The sequence below is a fragment of the Muntiacus reevesi genome, chromosome 17 (assembly GCF_963930625.1).
Source record: "Muntiacus reevesi chromosome 17, mMunRee1.1, whole genome shotgun sequence".
NCBI classification, from domain to species: Eukaryota; Metazoa; Chordata; class Mammalia; order Artiodactyla; family Cervidae; genus Muntiacus; species Muntiacus reevesi.
Genome location: NC_089265.1, coordinates 51992519 through 52013019, shown reverse-complemented (window position 1 = coordinate 52013019; position 20501 = coordinate 51992519). Strand labels below are relative to the sequence as shown.

The following is a 20501-nucleotide window of genomic DNA, read 5'->3' as shown; positions in this document are numbered from 1 at the left end:
AGAATCAGCATCCATTGAGTCTGAATTTTTATGGATCTGACAGACAATAAAGATAAGCTCATACACAATTTATTAATTGTCTTCCTAAGTGGAAGACACTTCACTGGGTCTCCTCATACGTGTCTCTAATCTTCTAAAAACCCTATACCAAGCGAGGCATTAATACACAGGATGATGTTTCCACTGATCCCAGTGTAGAGATGAAGAGGACAACTCTGGGGACTAGCTTAGTTCTAATCAGCTCATCTGCTTACCTTCCGGGTGACTGCAGCAAGTCACTTAACCCACTGTGTTCCACTTTCCTCAATCTAACTTGGAGATACTAGTAAACTCCACTTAGGAGGCTGTTTTGAATAAACAGAAAGATGGTTGTAAGGACTCAGTCGGCGCAGAATCAATGCATCCTCCATGTTAATTATTTTTTATTATTATTGTCCAAGATCACAAAGAGAGCAGGTGGTAGAACTGTCTAGAACCCTTGACAGTGGCTACCAAGTACACGTTTTCATCCTATACTAAGCTGCCTTCTAGAGATTTTCATTAACTTCCAGGAAAGCAGCAGACCCTGCATGTGGCATGCAAAAGGACTGCAGAAGCTGAGGGCAATGAAGAGGGAGACAGGGTGCTGGGCCCAAGGACACCAGAAGCAGGAGCCCCCAACCGGAACTGTCCATTCTCTCAGCTGCATCCCTCTGAGGGAAGGCAACACAGGAGGGATTGTAAGCAACTGCCAACCAGGGCGGGGGTCAGCCGGCACTGCTCACAGGCCACAGTGACCAGTCACCACAGCTGGGTTCTGAGCCCGTGGCCTCAGTGTCTGCAGTGAGTAAAATGTAAATCACACGAGAATTTCTCTTAGGGGAAAGTTATATATGAGATACTTTCCAGATATAAAAATAAGAGAAACCAAAATAAGCAATGTAGGGGATCAGACAGAAGCATTTCATTTGGGGTGGACTGCTCCCACAAAAGCAAATACTTCTTATGGACTTCTACAGAAAATAATCTGAAAAGGAAACAACACTTTAAAAATCATGTAACATATTCCAAAGGTAAACAAACATTTCCAAAATCACTTACTGCCAATTCATGTATATGGATTCCAGGAGGTTAAGTAAATCATGAAGGAAAAACCTCCAAGACTAACCCACTTGTTTTGCCTTAATGGAATTGGGTTTCCTTCAATATTGTTCTTAAGTAAGTGGATTTTTGGTTGGGGTCTAGAAATTGCGTGGTTATAGGGATGTTTGTGTTGTAACGGTGCTTGTTACAGTCAGGTCTGATTTGTACATCTCCCAAAACAAACGTTGTGACAGTCAGAAAAAAACTTGGGAATCTTAGGCCAACCAAAACTAGGGCTTTAAAAATTTCATTTCTTGTAAGATGCAAAGACTATACAGTTCTCTCTCATATTTATTCTGAATATCAGTGATACATCCTCTACATTTTTGAAAGGCAAAGGCACGTAATTTATAGTGGGGTTTCTGAAACTACGCCCTTTTCACTGGTTGCTGGCATTTAAGGTATGTTTTCACACATCTTGTAATGTTCTAAGACTACCCAAATTGATTGGAATTACATTTTTAAAGCATTTTTAATTGAGTCCCTGGGCTGAGTGTTCTGCAGCCCACCTGCCCTCACTTGCACTTGTTTCTGTAACAGAACTCTAATTGCGGCTGTAGAAACTTTCCACTTAGTCTACTCCTCCTTAGGGTTTTTTGAGCTAGAGAGATGTATATTCCTTTTCCTTATCTTTTAAACAGAAGTAAATCTCTACAAAGAAACACAGTCGGTATCTAGTTCTGATAACCAGAGCAATGTGAGATTCCAAATCTGAGCTAATACCTTCTCAAAATGGCATCTCGGGTAGGAGAAGCAAAGAAGAAACAAATACTTCAGAATTCTCAAGCACAGCTGACCCCATGAAAGCTTCCTGGGCCTTCAGAGGAGACGTCACTTTCCTAAAAACAAAGGCCTGGCGACTAGTAAAAATGGGCTGCCCCAAATACAGCCTGGTGCTTTTCAGGTACTCTCTCTCACAGAAAAGGTGATCACTGATCACCCAGGAAGACGGTTCTAAAACTTGAGAAGAGGTAATTCTTAGAAAACAAGAGTCATTCTGAAAAGACACCTCAAAGGCCTTGCCAGACAGGCCCTGGCACCCGTGGGCAGCTGACTCCTGCCCGCCAGGGCCCCTCACTGCCCACCCCGTGGAAGTCTAGATGCGCCAGCACTCTCCCTGGAGGGAAGCACCACCCTATGCCCGGCGAGAGCCTCCCTCTAGAACTCTGGCCTGTCATTCCCACTAAGAAAATGTAACATTTCCTTGGACTCTGTTGGCACTGACCCTTTGAGTAATCTAACTGCGCATTCTGGGCACCCTCTCCCCAAAGGGAGGGGCTCCTTAGTTCTGTAACCCCTGCAGACAGCTTTGGGGCAGTGTACCTGTCACCCCCAACAGCACAGGCCATAGGACATCTTCCAGATTGACATTTTTAGAGAGAAACTGAGGCTAACCTTGCTCTTGGAAACACAGCGGATGGGTGGCACTCTGAGAGAACCCTTTTTCTGTCAGCGGTCACCTTCAGAAGCGCACGCTCAAAGAGGGGCGGGGTGCAGGCCCTCGCCTCCTCCGCAGGACCCAGGCCCGTGACCCCCTGCACCCCGATGATGCCAGGGTCCTTGTTCCCTCAGACGCACCCTGCCAAGCCCGAGACCGACGGACTCTCACCTCATGACACTGCTGTGCCCTCAGCCTGGAGAGAAGGAGCTGCAGATAAATCAGCGTTAGCGCGCAGGGATGGGGGTTCCTTCCCCAGGCGGCCAGCCTTCTGACAGGGGTGAGGTCTGTGAGCAGTGAAGTGAGGAGCAGGCAGAGTCCTGGCTGCCCAAGAAGCGCCTGTTGGGTATGTCCCCCTCCCCACACAGCGAGAGGGGCGCGGGGCCGGGATGGCCTACAGCCCTGGAGGGAGACGGCCGTTGTACAGATAATCTGACTCGAAGATCAAAGAGGCTCCCAGCAACACTCGAGGTAGACCAGAGGCCTCGATCCTCAGGTCACTCCTCCTCTAGTAAGGAGGTCACCATCAGGCTAGAGAGAAGCTTCTCCAACTGGCACAGCAGGGGAGTGGCTTTTAACACCAGGATACAGGCTGATAGGAACCCCTAAGGCTCTCTTCGTTTGGTCTCCAATCTCAACTGTTAGGAGTAGCAAGTGGTTTTGTCTCTAAAACACATAAAAGTCACGTTCTCAAAAAAACAAAGAATGAAAAGGTCACATGTCACATTCTCAGTCGAGGTTGAACTATCTGGAATCACAAAATTCCCTTTAGATTTAAATATGTGCTCAGATCAGGTAAAGTTAATTCTCAACCATCTGCACATACAAAGGTCCATTTTGTAGATTTTCTGCAGCAAAATTTTAATCTCAGAATACTTTCCTCCATAGCCTGGCACATTTCTAGTTTTCTGCTTTCTGCTGTCGAATGCAAGTTAAGTTAAATGTGAAACCCCTCAAAAATACATGGACTCAAGTTACTTTTTTTTTTTTTCAAGTTACTTTCAAATTATCCATACTGTACACTAAAAAAAAAAAAAAGCAAGATTCACTGAGCATCTACTAAGTGACAAGCATCTTTGAAAATGTACATTACCACTCTTCATGGCAGAAACAGAACACGAGGGATCTAGCCTGCCCAAAGTCACAGAGCTGGCAAATGGCAGAGCGCAGGGCTTGAACCCAGGCCACCTGAGCCTGCAGCCCGCCTTTCTAGCCGGCATTCCGGCATGGTCTTTCACCCGCAGGCTGGCTGGGGGTTCACAGGCTGTCATGTGCACCGATGTGAAGAGGTCCCAACACCCACCGGCTTCCCAACATTGAGCAATGTGGTTCAAACCAAGCGTACAAAGAGACGACTTGAGTCATCCTTTACAAGGGTGTTATTTTAGCTTTAGGAACACAGCAAACATGAATACTGCTCCAGGAGTGAGTGGGAAAAGAGGAGGAGGAGAGAGAGCTGTCTGCAAAACGAGTCTCTTCCAAAACATGCTCAGCCTGTGGCCCTGACCACAGCCTGAGGGGTGCAGTGGGTCCATTTCTTTGTCTTGGCCTAAGTGAGGTGCTCTAGAACTCATTCCTTTCACTGGTAAGTCTTTTACTGTATTTTTGCCCAGGGTCTTTTATAATTTTGGCATTATGCTAAGTCAAGTCTGTGAAGTCTTAATCTCTCTCACTCCTACTGGCTTGTTAACAATGAAGACTTCTTGCCTTACTGTCTTTGCATATATTCTAACTTGCGAAGTTAGAATGATTTCACTACCACCTCCCTCGGGTACCATCTTCTGTCAGACACATCACCTACTTGGTCACAGAGATGCATTTATCCCCGACTCAGTCTTTTCAGGGATTTCTTCCTTATGAACTTCAGATCTAGGTCTCTACACTTACTTGATCACCTAGTGATAAACAAAATATCACTCTGAGTTGCAACTTGCAGAGCATTTGAGTTGCAGTTCTTTTTAACAAATTTGCCCATGAAGTTGCCACCTACCTCCCAACTGATTACTAATTTCTAGGACTAGAAATGTTGCAAAGATTAAAACAATCTAACATTCCTTCTATTAACATAAACTCAGTAAATTCTTCTCCACTAGAATTCCTTAAGATTTGGTCAACTGAAACCAAAGAACAATTACACAAACATACATGTATTCCTTTTGTCACTGGCAGAGGAGGAGAATCCAACAGATAATGCCAAAGAACAGAACACAGTGAAGAGGAAACACTGGCCGCCCTTCTGCCCCGACACTGGGTGAACTAGTACCAACAAAAGGACATCTTATTGATGGTACCCAGGGTGCTCTGAGCCAAAATGGAGACCAAACATAAGACACGGCTTAGCAGAACCATTCAAATACATTTCAGTACAGTTTTCACTATCATATCATGGAAATGCACTGTCCCAGAGGGTGTTTTAACTTCCTAATAAATGCAGCTTCTGTCTATCTTTGCCCAGGTTTTATAAACATTTTTCGGGCCTTACTACATATTCCAAATCCTTTACTTGCCAGCAGGCAAATTCTTTGACAGTTATCCACCTCATGCATTGTGGGAAGTCTTGCCAGTTGGTGCTTTTAGACAACTCCCAAAGACCGATTCAGAGGGACCTTTCTCCAAAGGCCACCCACCTCCACTGACCATCTGTGCAATGAAAACACACTCTGCAGCCTTTCAGTCAATACACAAAGAGAGAAGCCTTCACTGTGAGGCATTTTAAGGGAGGGAATATGCATACAAGCCTCAGCCAAAAAGATCTTATATTTTGGTTTATGATAGGGAAAATATGGGAAAATACATGCACAAATGAAGCCTGAGGAAGACCAAATGCAAAATAAAATCATCGAGCAGAAGGACAGTGGCTTCTCCGACGCTCAATCATTTTCAGTCACACTATGTTGTCCAGTAACCTGCACTGATAATTCCTCATGAATAAAGTGCCAGCATTATCATCTGCAGCTATGCTGTTGACATGCTTTTGCTATTTCACTAAAAATACCATTAATTTTCTGGCTTCACAACAGCTGAACTACTCCCCATTTGAATATACAAAAGAGTATTTTGTTTAAACCAAATTAAAAGTGTTCCAGTAAATGACTTCCATTCTGGTAGCTATACTATTTTAGCATATACTGTTTTTCTTAATCCTCCCTACCTCCACATCATGCCTGTCATCTCCCCAACCCAAAATACTTCCATTATTAAAAATATGTATTTTTTTAAGCTGGGGAGGAGCAATCCAGAAATGATTTGTTATAGCATTCCTGGCCAGCAACACACCTGAAGGGCATAAGTACAGTGCAGCTTTTTTAAGGTTATTAAGACACGGTGGCCTTCTTAATTCTCTCACCTCTGTAAGCCAAGGTACATAAACAGCAAGCTAGTTTCCAGGTACCTGAAAAGAAAACAGTTCTACACACACACACACACACACACACACACACACACACACGGACACGACCTTCCATTTCCCATCTAGATAAGTTCCGACATCCCCTATTTAAGTCAGAATGAAAACCACTACTCCTGCCAAGCCCTCCTGGCATCTCACCACTTTATTTGTTCCCATTTGTATCTAATGCTTTTGTCAACAGTTCAACAAAAGTCAAAGCAAACAACCCACTGCAAACACTGGGGGTAATAGCAACAAGCAGGAATTCTTCACAATTATCCAGCCCAGCTGCTCCGAGCTCCTCCGGGCTGCTTTCATTTACAACAATGTCAACAAAAGGCTGAAACCCAATAACTAGATGGGTCAATACGGCCACTGTATACCCTCTGGAGGAGGAAACGCCACACTCCTCCTCCTCTGCTTCGGCAAACATGCAGAATAATTCAGTCAGATGGACAAGTGCTTGTCTAACCATTTGTTATGTGAATTATTCAACGACTTGCCGCGTAAACTGCTGAACAGGGCTCTTCAGGTATTTCTGTGGCACGCCCAGCTGTCCCACCACAGAAGCACAGGAAAGGGTCAGGAGTTGATGAAAACAGAAACCACGCCCAGAGCTGGCTCCAAGTGATCATCTTTAGTCTAAGAAAGCAGAGTCTTTACAACTCATCCTTTTAGGTCGAACCTACAGAGCCACGCGTCCCTGCGGCCCAGCCTGGGGGTGGCCCAGTGAAAAGCCATTCAGGGCAACCCCTGACCCTGGGGCTCCACTGTCTCCTACCTCACTCAGCTTTAAGTTCCCCCCTGCCTCTCAGGAGCACTGTGAACAGGTACAATGTAACTGCTGATTTTTAATGCAGTGTTTAAAAGCCTCGCTAGGCACGTCCTGCGTGTGTGTGCTCAGCTGTGTCTGGCTCTCTGTGATCCCGTGGACTGTAGCCCACCACCACAAATTCTGTCCGTGGAATTTCCCAGGCGAGAAGACTGAAATGCGTTGCTGTTTCCACCCACAAAGCGAAGTTTAAAAGTACCTTTTGTGAAGATATTTGACAATGTCAATTCTCTGGCCTAATTTTGATCAAAATGTCGATGTTTATTTAACAAAGAATTATTCTGAGATGTAACAGTCTCAAATCCTCACTTCTCTTTCATTTCTCTTAAATGTATGGCTTGTGAAATCACATACAAACCAAAGAGCTGGATAAGAGGGGACTAACTGAGGGCCTGGGCACTCATTCAGTCCTCTCTTAGGACCAAGAGGACACACCCACCCACACCCTCTGCCTACATCGCTCTAAACCAAGGGCTGGGTATCAGGACCCTGAAATTTCCTACCCAAAGGCCCATGTGCAAAGTCTAATCAATCTTTTTCTCAGAGTCTCCAAGAAAAGACTGCTAGTGTGGGCACACCCAGACCAAAGCGGTGCCACTGGGGTGTAACGAAGCTTTGACATGAGAGTTGGGGCATCAACAAGAAAGTATGTGAAGGCCCACGTTGTCCGACAATGAACTCCTAAGGGAGCCTGAGAATTGTGAATTCAAACCTGGCCTTTCAGACGATTATGAAGGTATATTTATTAACTGAATTTATAACTTTAAAATACTTAAACATACGATTTGAGGGACTCTATTTGTAATCTTTACCAGATCCCACAAAGGCTAGGGGTTGGCCTAACAGGAAAGTATCATGTACAGTTTTGGGAACCCCATCTTTTGAGATTGTCCCATCACCAAACATTCCACTGCAATACTGTGTGTGTATAAGGAAATCTTGTGAGAAAAATTTTCCCTTAAGTACCATTTGTTTTTATAGGTCCATATATCAACAACAGTAATGAAAGTATGATTTTATTTCTATTAATACTTTTAAAACATAATAAGAATTAAAAAGTTAAAAATAAAATTCAAGGACTATTCCTGATTGCTGGACCAGTATATACAGTAAGAATAAAATATCAGGAGACTGGAATCTTTTCCCTTCTATATTATTTGTGTTCTCTTTCTTTCCCAGCCTTCCACATCCAGATTACAAAATTACTGCTTTTAACACACTTAACATCTGTCAAACACAGATGAAGGAAACAGTAGAGATTCAAACTCGTTTCCTCTCCTCACTATAGCCAGCTTACTCACTGCCATTTACTGCTGTAGAATGTTCATTTCTTACCATGAGTATCCAACAATTCTTAGTTTGGGGCATAAAGAATTGTGCTTTCAAAAAACAAATACTTGTCCAGGACATGAATGCTACTCCCTCCTAAAGGTCTTTCATATTTCCTGTAACTGTAGTATTTCAGAGGCTGCCTTCAAGTAACAACTACAAAGTTGATAAACTTTTAAAAAGACTCTTGAAAGAAGAAAATTCCATCTGAATGGAAAAAAGGCTATTTACTGAAGACAGCAACAGAAAACTTTTTTTTCCCCCAATCAGAGAAACTACTTGAAAAGCAAATGAGTGGAATTCAAACATCCAGAAGTCTGATGATAATATTTTAGCTCTATGGTCCAACTGTTTCACTGATACAAAACAGTATCTGAACAAAAGTAAAAGGCACCATCAAGATGGGAAGCCTACAGAACTTTGCCACTGGCACTGCCCTTGGAGTTTGCCAAAGGTTCCTTTTTTGCATGTATTTTGCACACTAGCCCTGGCAGCTTCCTCAGAAGATCGCCTTTAGAAGCTAGTCCTCCATATAGCACAGACTAGTTCTACATGTACATTTTAAGGGAATTTGGGACTAACTGGAAGCTCAAAGAAATGAAGGGGAACGATTCATTAATGCATTTTATTCTACTCAGAAGGCAGCATATCTCAAGTTGCATACTTTAGCAGGAAAACAACTTGAGGGGTGGGACTATACCTAATTTTACTATGCATCCAAATGACCCAATGCAGGCCTATTTGCCCTCCAGCTGCCAAACTGACACCTACTAACTAAATAATTTAGAAGCCATTGCTCAATTTTCAAGTTCATCTGTCGAGACCAACAGGTTGCTAAGTCAGAAACCATTAAAATAATAACCTTTGTTTAGTGTCTAACAGGAAATCAGGAAAGTCTCTCAGCTACAGAGGTACAGTTGTGCCTTTTTAAGTCACAGGAGAAGATACAAATTGACAAAGAGTTCTTCCTACTTATATATATGCCCCTCAATATTAATGACCATCAAGCAAATCAAATGGACTATCACGAAGCAGAGTTTTGTCTTAAGACATTTATGAACAAAATTTCTCACTCCACATGTTATACATGACAGGCCACAGCCAGCATGAGACATTTTATAGTAACAGTCTTTCTTCATCCCCAGTAAAGAGGGTTGACCCCTAAGGGAGAATGGAGGCTGAGAAAAAAAGAGTAGGAGAAAAATAGGTAGAGAAGGAAATTGAAAATGAGGAGGATGAGCAAAGCAGTTTACAAGGGAGCATCTGTCGTGACAGGAGGAAGGGAATACACAGTCTGCGGAGGGTGCTGCAGCGCGCGCAAGAACTGAAGACAGTCCTGTCAGCAGCGGGGGAGTAACTGCAACTCCAACAACACCGAGGTACTGTTCCTGAGTGTGTCTACTGACTCACAGTTTGCTCTCTTCTCCCGAGGACAGAACTGGCACCAGCTCAATGTAAAATTGCTCTAAATAAGGTCAGACCAGGTTACTACCAGGTTTTATTATCAAAACAGATTCCAGCCTAAACGTCCAATTCAGGAGTCTCATTCCCACTAGTCCAACATGGTCTGGTTCTAATCCCTGGAGCAAGGACTGGGGCTGGGGCAAGTATGTGGAATAACTCAGAGGCCTTTCAGGTCCGGAGAGCTGTGGTATAAACAGAAGTGACTATTTAGTTTTCTCTAAAGATTATTTTTTCAGGGCGGTCCAATAAACCCAGGAAGGCCCAGATTCACTAGGACATTTTTCATTCATTTCCCCATATACCCGAAGGTGCGAGCACCGAGCCTGCTGTCAGGCCACAGCTCCCTTCTTCACTTGCGGCCCCACCACCCACGCCGGGGCCAGGCCCTGGGGAACGCTCCGGATTACCCCTCCACACAGTGTCACAGGCACAAGCCCACGCGGGCCAATCAGTGCCAAGAAAAGAACAAACTAAAAAAGATTAATTCACAGATGCTCATGCATTTCACACACACTGTGCCCCATGGCCCGTTGCTAGGGCAACGGGAGACCACCAGCGCGCGCTTTATTGGCTTTATGAAGTGCGTCTCAGGGCCTACAGCCCGAGAAACGCTGCATGATAACACTGAGGCTTTCCTGAAGCCTCGTTTTCAGTGTTGATCCACATTTAACCTTCTGAGTATTATAAAGAGCATCGTTATGCACAGCCTTCAACCACGCCTACCACCACCTCAACTTTCTGTTTAGAAACATTAAAAAGTATCTCCTGGGGGTCCATTTTGGGAAGATTCACATTAAACTGCTCAATCAATTCCACCAGGGGAAAAAAAAAAAAAGGCCTACAACCATTTAAAAGGTCACTATATTAATGCAGTCGACCATATCAACCATTTCTGAACAGTAAAGCTACAAAACCAAGTACACACATGCCCCTTATTTTCTATGCATCAGGAGAAAGCTTTGCTTTTGAGTACCAGGCGTCGGTTTTAACCAGATAAAACTGCTGAACTAGTTAGCCTTGATCAGGCTGAAGTCTCTCCCTGGCCGACAGAACTTTCTGCAATGATGGTGCTCTCCCACGGCGGCGCTGGCGTGGCAGTTACAAGAGCCACACACGGCTGCCAAGGACTTGAAGTGTCACAAGTGCAACCGAGGAGCTAGATTTTTACATTTTATTTCATTTTAACTGATTTAAATTTAATAGCTTGCTGTGGCTAGTGGCTACCATATTGTACAGCGCAGTTTTATTGGCTTACCAGACAACTACAGAGGTGTGGAAAAGTTCATAAAAACACTGTCTCTTCATGCTTTTAGTTTCTGCTTAATTCATAACACACAACTACAAGTAAATGTACACAGAACAGTATTCAGGACTAGGGCTGCCTCTTGCTGTGTGGCTCCAGACAGCCCCTGGTGCTCATCAGCCCGGTTCTTTGTCCCACAGGCCCCAGGGATGGAAGAGTGACTTCCCTCCTCCCCCACCCAGGGTGGGAGGTTAAAATCACAAATGTCACAAGTCTCAGAGCAGTAGCACAGATCAAGTGTTAATCTAAAGGGAAGGGGTGGGTGAGGGGGGAGAATACAGGCTGGCGGGGGTGAGGGAGGATCTGGAATGAAGAGGAGAAAAATAAAGCCAGTGAATAGATCAATAGAAGCAACAGCTTACATTCAGATTCACAGGAGAAGGAACACACCGAGACAATCATTTCCTGGGAAAAGCTCAGGCCTAATGAGAATTTACTCTGCGCCTTTATGTGACAACCAGCCCTTTTGTGGCACGGGCTTCGTGACTGACAGGAACCCGGGGCCCCTTAATAGGATTTCCATATTATTTCTAACACCTGCCCAGAAGTTATTTGTTTACATTGAAGGAGGCAAGATTCTCAAATCAGACATCTGCTTCTAGTTCAGGCATATCTTAGGAAACCATCTAGAAAGCAGCTTTGTTACCATGGTGACATTTTTATTTTCCTCCTTTAGATGGCTCAAAACATTAGCATTTCCAATTTTATTTTGTTGTTCAAAAGGCCAAATGTCACTCAAGAAAACAGAAGTTTAAAGAAAGATAAATGAATTCTCGAAAATTTCTAAAATAATTAAAATGGCCATAAGGAAGAATAAATAAAAATGAGGTGGTGTTATACTGCCTACTGGCTTCTCTCACTGGGTGGCATCACTAACCTGTTAACCTCCCTTTCCCCTCCCCTTCTCTTAAATATGAACACTCAGCAACTTGAAAAGTACCGATCTGGGAGGGGAAAAAAAATTCAAGAATCCTTAGGGTGTGATACAATTAAATAGGGAGTCCATTTTCCTGAAAAAGAATTCCTCAAGCTCACCCTACAGTCACGGTGAGGGAGAGGAAAGGATAAGCTTGTCGTGAACAGCAGTGGCTGGTGAAGGGATGGAATATTAAGCAGTGTGAGGGAAGAAGGCAGACTGCTTGTGAGGAGACTTCACGCAAGTGCATGTTGCTGCTTTAACCCATTTCTAGTGAAGCAAAACCAGGGCGTCACTGAACCCAGGGATGGGGGGAGGACGGGGCTTAGCCACCCATTACAACTAAACACAAACTGGAATCACAACTATGCACGTAAACAGGAATTGAAATGACCATACGAGCTTTGTTTTGTGTGTGTGTGTGTTTGGCCATATCATGTGGCACTCAGAATCTTAATTCCCTGACCAAGGATGGAAGCTGTGTCCCCTCAAGTGGAAGCACAGAGGCCCGAAAGTCCTATTAGCTGACACTTAAAATGCCTTCTTAAAGTTGTAAAATTTATTACACATAGATATACACATATTTGGACTGGTTCTGAATAAGGAATCTGATACAATCTTATTTTGTTTGCCATATTTACTTTGTTCAGTTTTTAGATTCAAAGTAAAACAACTAGGTATTCAACTCTTAAGATTTAGTTGTGATTTGCTAGATCTAAGCAGCATCATTTAGTTCTGAAATATGATTTCGTTAGTTTCCTCCAACAGCAAGTTTGTTTAAAAGAATCCAAAACTCTTGCAGCAGGTATCAGCCAGCCCTCAGCAAACTTCCCTTCCTCTTTCATGAAGCTAGAATTTTGCTCAACCATGTCCCACGGCAGCTGCCACGGTAATTATTAGATATGACTCCTCTTCACGTTCAAAATTACAACCCTTGTTAGCGGCTGGCCCCCAGGTGCAGGGAATCTTTAACCCAGAAGATGTGAGGTACTTCAAAGCACCATAAAACAAAATATATAAGTTGGATAGAAGTAAGTGTTGCAGCAGAAATAACTCAAGAAATAGAGAAGTGAGGATACTGAGCATCCCTGTAGGTAATTCTATGATTTTTCCAGAGTGGGTTATGGTAAATCTCACTATATATGAATGTAAAAAAGATGGTCAGGCATTCTTTTAAATAATTCTTTTGGAAGAATTATCTACATTCTGAGAAACAAGAGCTTCTAAAATTCAAATGCCAGTTTAAACAAATAAATATTGAGCCCCCTTAAAACTTAAAAAAGATATGTTGAATAAAAACTATATGATGTGATATTTCTGCAAGAGATGAAATGCATTCTAATTAAGAAAATTAAGAGACATTAAACTTCAGGATGAAAATGCTTGTCTGGTAACTAAGAGGATTGATTTATGGAGGAAAAGAATTAAAATGCCCTTGCCAAAAATCATCTGGGGAAGGCAGATCCCACAACCAGTCTGCCCCTGTTAATTAATATTTGTTCTGCCTCAGTGATTGGTGGAGGAGGGTGCAGCCAACACAGCTTCCCCAGTCTCATCACCAATCCATTCATGCTTACCACCTGAGGACCAGCTATGCCCGAAAGATATTTATTCATCTGTTCAACAAACAAACAATTACAACATATTTTCTGGAATTAGGGCACCTGTTACATTTCACACAGCTTACATGCCTAGAGGCAGGTATCAATTCAATATTGAACAAATTACTACATCATAATCCCATAGACAGTACTAAATTCCTGATTATTCTATGATAAGGTAATCCCAAACAGGAATATGGTAGAAACAAATGTCTCCACAAAGAACTAAAACAGCAAGCATAATGCTAAAACACTTACTTTTAAATTACTGTCTTATTTTGGAAAATCAAATCCTTGAAAGGTAAACTTTAGAACATTAAATTATTTCCCTACCACTCGATACTCAAAATGAAATATAAATACCACTGTGCTTATTTGGCTAATGGTATGGCCAACTTTATTGTTGAAATACATCCCATGGTATAAGATTTGTATTGTAAAATTCACTTCTGGGACAGGACTGAATAACCTAAGAAAACAGTTACATTTCAAACTCTTGGAAAAAATGCCTAGAGTAGTAAGTAACTAACTGCTTTGAAATCCAGAGAAGTTAAGTGACTTGTCCATTGACACACAGCTGACCTAGAGAGATCCTAATTCTACCAGTTGGCCAAAAAGTTTGTTTGGGTTTTTCCATGTTATAGAAATGCCCAAACGAACTTTTTGGCCAACCGAACATTACAATTTCCTTCCTACTCATCCTTAATTTGTCCTCCCACACAGTTCCACAAAGAAGATAAAATTCTTGCCCTTAAGGAGCTGATAATTTGGTGGGAGAAACCTATGCTCTGCTGAAGCACAGGGCACCTAGGACACTACCCACCTGAAAATATATTTTTAAAAGTCTATCTTAAGCAATTACATGTATGTTTGGAAAGTGGAGTTGGATTGCAAATACATGATAGTCTGTGTCTGAAAGTAAAAGCATACAAATAGAATCCTATCAACTGATCATCAGTATACATTTCTAAAAATTTTACTCCCTTGATCATTAGTAAACTTCATTGAACTGTTTATCACTAACATGTACATGCAAACCTAGGCGTCATTCTTCTACCCATTCCTTCATCATAAGACAGATTTTCTTCTTGGTGCAATGCAGCAGAAAGTCTTCGTGACACCATTGGGAAGTACACAGAGACATTCAGAATATGGGCCACCCTATAGGAAGGCTGGCCCAGGTTCTTTCAACAAATTAGTGCCACTGAAAAAATTTTAAAAGGAGGGAAACTCTTGCAAACCAATTATTTGAAATAATCATAGAAATCTGCTTGGAGGCTAGATATTAAAAGCTAGAAGCTATCAAGGAATTATCAAGTGATTGAGGGCATTATGATTACCAAAAAAATGTCCATTATTTAGAGAAAGTGTTCATTTTAAGTACTGAAGTACACAAGGGTAAAATGCATGCTGGAAATGCCTCCTTTGAGGACAGCTATGGCTATGTAACCTTGGGCAAGGTCTCAACACCTCTAAACCTTTAATCATATACAAAATAATAAATAAAGCTTTCCTCACCAACTACCTTCACAATGAAATCTGAACTATAAGCTATGCATGCTCAGAGATCAGTGGGGTTGACTGCATAACTAGGGTTTCACATAATTTTTCAATAGGTTAGAGTGGACAGAGTCAAAGTTACAGCCCTTAATGACACACTCTTTCTCAGATTACTGATGTCTAAGGGGACAGCATGAAATAACACAAGCCCTGCTACAGTTTAGTTTGTTGGTGATGTTTGTTTTTTAATTATATCCTCTCTTTATAGTACTTTATGGATTTCAACTTTACACCTTTGTCTTTTTACAATGTGTCCTTCTAAAGTCTATAGGCAATTAATTCCACCAAGCTTTCTCAGGAAGGGTATGATTACACAGGTGCATGGGGAAGGGAAGTGAGTGTTAAAACCCCAACTGCCTGGGTTAAATGGTTATTCCCTCTCCTACTGGCCCACCCCCTTCCTCCTCAAGTGGCTTCTTCTCTGTTTTCTCCCACAAAGGACACGCCAAGGGGTTAAACATATTAAAGGCACACTCTTTTCTGATGGATATTTCTTTGCAACAGTAAAAAGAGGCAGAAGGGAACAAAAACCAAGTCACACAGGTCACACAAGACCCTGGAACAGAACCTTTCACCATTAAATTTTGATGCATAAAGTGAACCAGCCAACAGAAGTAACCATTCTGTTAATCCAAGCTAAAAACCCACTTTCACCTGTAACACTCAACTAAGGAGGCTAAAGGGCTTTCTTGGCCTGAATTATACACTTCAATTTGAACAAAACAACCTTAGTCTAATTCTCCATTAATAAACCTTTACTGACAACAGAGAATAACCAAAGAGACAAGGAAAAAAAAAAAAAAGCAAAATGTGACGTTGGAGTCATCTACACAGAATAAATACCAAAATCTAGCGAAGACAGAAAAAAAAGGCATTGCCACAGATACAACTAATATGCAGATCATTATGCAGACCCTTAAACAAAAACAAGAAATCCATTCAGGACCGGGTAACATAGCAAAGAGACCCAAAGAAAAACATTTCACTTGAAAAATATCTTTATGTAAAAAATTTTTTTGAAGTGCACTATTCATACTTACTATACCAGCAAAAATTACAAAAGCTATTAAGTTCAGGATTGGCGGATTGTGTGAAAACATACTCAAATATTGCATCTGGCATTTTTAAATGTTGCAGTGCTTCTGGAGGTTCATTTGGCAATGTACAAAATCACTAAAAACGATCATACTCTGATGATGCATTTGGTACTTTGGGAAAGACAATCCAATGAAATAATGAAAGTAAAATCACCACCACTTAGAGGAGAACAATGTAATTATGCTATATTTTACAAATAAAAAACTGCAAATTCATCACGAGCTTGACTTGAGGAGGTTACTGCATGCTGGAGAAAAAAACAAGAATACATAATATATTTAAGAAGGACTTAGGAAGTAATAAGGTTAGCACAATAATACCAACTTGGGAGAGGCGATGGAGCTAATCAATAGTTGGTGATAGTGAATTTTGCCAAGTTGGTCTTGATTTTGGTGGCTATTTGCTGCTAGGAGGTATAGACATTTGGGGTGTAATAAAACGAATTTCTCAATTTCAGATTCCTACTAAGTTTTAGGCAATCTGGCCTTCACAATTCTGAATCCTCACCCTCACACATCAGTCAATGAGGTGGAAACAGAGTGATGTGAGGAACCTAAAGATTATCTCCTCATGAACTGGGACCTCCAGCAACTGGGAAGCTCCTGGAAGCAGATGGGAATGTCTGCTCTGTCACCACTCTGGCGACACCAACTTCTACCCTTCAGCATACAGGAGGGAGGGGCAGAGGAAGGTTTTATCACCTCAGAAAATATTTCATTGGTTTCACATGGATCTTTTCAAGAGAAACTCCAGAAGATGATGAAAAAGTTCCCACTGAGGAAGGAGAAGTAGGAACCTCTTTTGTGCTTTCTACCCTTCTAAGAGTGTGAGTGGACTACGGTCTTGTTTCCTGCCATTTTCAGCCTCTAAATCCAGGGCTTACAATGGGAACATGAACGTGGGTACTGGATGGCCAAGTGACAAGCAGGTGCCTTGGATCCTTCCTATAAAAGCCCCAGAACACACACCATTCTGGTTTCTCCTCACCAAATAAAATGGTCCTTGGGGGCCTACAGTGCTTTCTCTTTCAGGTTCATATTTACATTCTCCATCCTTGTTGAAAAACATCAGGTACAAGTCTGCAAATAACAGGCTTATGAATGAACTTGGCTACTGGAGCTATAGAAAACAAGATCAAAAAAGCCAACAGCACTTGGTTTAGTAGCCACAGAACCTTCACGAAGAGAAAAGGAAGAAAAAAAGCCCCACACTTTGACAAGCGAATTTCTTTCATTTTTACTTGCCACCTAAAAGTAAAGCACCTTAATTACTTTAATTTTTACAGTAAGTTTAAATTTATATTTCATCAGCTATTCTGAAATCTGTCCTGTTTAATAATCTGTAACATCAAGAAAACATTTTAAAGTTGTCTCTCACAATTAAACCCATCCACAACCTCATATAAATCAAAATTTTGCTACCATATCAAAATGTTACACTGGGACTGTATAACATTGCCCACATCCTCATTACATGCAACACTAATTACTACCAGCAGATTCAGAATTTTCTGCACATTAGAGGCTTTTAGAGAGCTATAAAAAATTTCAGGCACCATTAATTTAAATTTGTATTGAAATTTCCTTTTGACAGATGGCCAAAAATTACTTATTATTTAGAGTACCACAGCAGCCTGTTTGCACATTAGAAGAGGAAAGGGAAAAATTAAAAGCAAGAAGGAAATTTATGTCACGTTCATTACCTGTTAAATGTTAAGGAGCATTATCCTGCATGAATAAATTATTTCATACAAGCTTGACTCCAGCTGCAGGCAACTGGCATGCTCCGGCTGATAAAAACCATCTCCAGTCACACAGCAGACAATAATAAAAAGCCCCTCTTACCCAGGAACCACTTATGGGAGGATGAAGACGATCGATGGAACAAGCAACTAACTACTTTTCTGAGTGTCACAGAACACATTTATAAAAATTAGTGAACTATTTCACCTAGCAAAGCCACAGGAGAGCCCCAAACCAGACACAGCGAAACTTCAATTCAAAAACGGCACCCAACAAAAACATCTATTTATAGCTACCATGCCACAATAAATCAAGGCAAAATCATCCGCCTCTATTTCCTTTTGCTTTTCCCCTGGTTTCCAAGCTACATAGATACTTACTCCCAGACTCATCTTGAATGATTATGTATGATTTCAAAATATACCCTACTCTGGCGTGAGGAACTATAAAATGAAACTGACACAAAAGTGTGCGCTGGAGTATAAATATTTTCAGTCTTCTGGGAGTGGGATGAGAGGAGGCTTCTGTTTAGCTCACTGGCCTGCCTGAAGGTATGTATTTATCATATGAAGGCAGGGAATGGTTAAGTCACCGGCCTCAGAATAACTAGGCAGGCTTTCCAAGGGCTGCTACCAGCAAATCCTGGCCAATGCCATTTACTTACTACTTCCAAAGTACGTATGTGCGGAGAACGTACTACACTCTGATTAAGAAAGCTTTTGAGTTTAGGTGTTGATGCTCATACTACACAACAAAGTACACAACTGTAAATGCAAAATTAAATAATTCAAAGTGTGCAGTTCCTATTTGTCAATGTTGACATTCCTATGGGTATGCAGATACCCTTCCAAATTACAAAGATTCTTTAAGGGTAAAATAGATATATTTTATTTTCTATCATTTAATGGCTTCTGGGAAAAACTCTACTTCCTCTCTATTATTAAAAAATAAGGAATATAACTCCATGACTGATTCATGTCAATGTATGACAAAACCCACTGAAATGTTGTGAAGTAATTAGCCTCCAACTAATAAAAAAAAAAAAAAGTAAAAAAAAAAAGGATTAAAGCAGCATTCAGAGTGACAGCACAGGTGGTTTCAAGGGAAGATTTTAGTTTCTGTATTTGTAACTTCATTAAAAGCTCCAAGAGATGTAACTGCATATGCTCTAAAACATTCAACTACTGTAAAATACAACGAATTGACAGCACCTGTGCTTGAGAACTTCCTTTGCTTTCTAATCTATACAAAATATAAATGGCATGCATAACATAATTATCCACAAAACAGTAGCATATTTACATTGTGCATGATCCAAAAGTTATCAAGCAGTTTCATATTTTACTCATTTCCTGCCACAGTCTCCTGTTTTTCTTGTTTGCTTACTATATAAATTCAGGTATCCTTAGCACACCCCATTATGGTATTACACAAGCACATCCAAATCATTAGGCCCTAGAATACTTTTCCTCTTTCCCTATAACTTCTCTATAAAGACACAGAGGAGGCAAATAAGACAGATGCAAAACCCAAGGAGACTAACTTGCTATACTGGAAACCAAGATGTCAATAAACTAAGAAACAAAACAAAAAACAATTCTTTCTGGTGAAGAAAAATGCTCTTAAATGTTTTAATAAAGAATTTTGCAGGTTGGAACTGTTTCCCAAAATGTGTATTTCCTTACAAACCGATTTTTTCCCCATCTTTACCTATCTTACAGCCAAAGCTTAACTCAAGAAAAGCAGTTATTCTTTTTCACACGGCAAAGATATAATAAAAAGAGCAACACAAGCCAGATCTTATAATTCAATCTTGGTCTATAAATCTTGATTCTGATAGAGAAATGGGACCAATTTTTTCAAAAATCTCAAATGCACAACCGAAAGAATCTAAAAATGCAGTTCACCACTATTCGGTGAAGCCCACCAAATCATCTTGGTAAATCTCAAAGAATCCACTACTAAATCTATTCAAATTTTTTAGAGCCTGATGGTAAGTCATTCCTTCATTTGTAACTTTGAGACATACCTTGATGGAGTCTCTGTCTATAGGCAAAACAGCAGCAACAAGGGCAGGTCAAGAGGGGGGAAGAAAGCAAAAAAAAAAAGTACCAGTTAGTTTACATAAAATCATACACTTGTCAAATTTGATCTCTACTAAATAATGAATGACACAGATGTCAACTTTTCTGTAAAGTTAATTAATTAAAGTTAATTACTACTTGGCCAGATCCACAGAGCACCAAGCTACCTTTGACATAATTTGAGAAACCAAAGCTGGACATTCTTGTTATTTATACTCCTTATTGACTTTTCCACTTAAGTGTTTACAGACACGCCTCAGTTCTGGACCATAGCACTAAGATAACTGTATGACAAACAGTACAGAGTTTCTAACATCAGAGAAGGGAAATTTATGTTTATGTGATAAAAATCATTTACCCAAGATTATAATTCATGGTAATGGCAGTGAAACAAGAAGAGATACGGGGTTGTAATTCTAACCACACCCTTCCGACCAGGAACCACCCATTGTAGGACTAAGTAAATTCCCACAAACAAATGCTGGGAGAGACTTTCATTTGCTTTTCTGTCATTAAATAATAAAAGCTACTAACAAGCACCTTATAAACATATAGTTAGATCACAATGTGTCTGCATTATCATCTATTTCAGTGGACTGAAGAAACCAAAATAGAAAGAACACA

General features: G+C 41.1%; 1 protein-coding gene across 7 annotated transcripts in view; it reads right to left on the bottom strand.

Annotated features, from left to right (window-relative positions):
- Nucleotides 1-20501, bottom strand: part of LOC136148383 (transducin-like enhancer protein 4) — a 150025-nt gene that overhangs the window by 48705 nt on the left and 80819 nt on the right. For all 7 annotated transcript variants that reach the window (XM_065907889.1, XM_065907890.1, XM_065907893.1 and 4 more), the window contains one exon: nucleotides 19823-19839. In XM_065907889.1, coding sequence (XP_065763961.1) covers nucleotides 19823-19839 — 17 coding nt within the window. The remainder of the gene's footprint in view (nucleotides 1-19822; nucleotides 19840-20501) is intronic.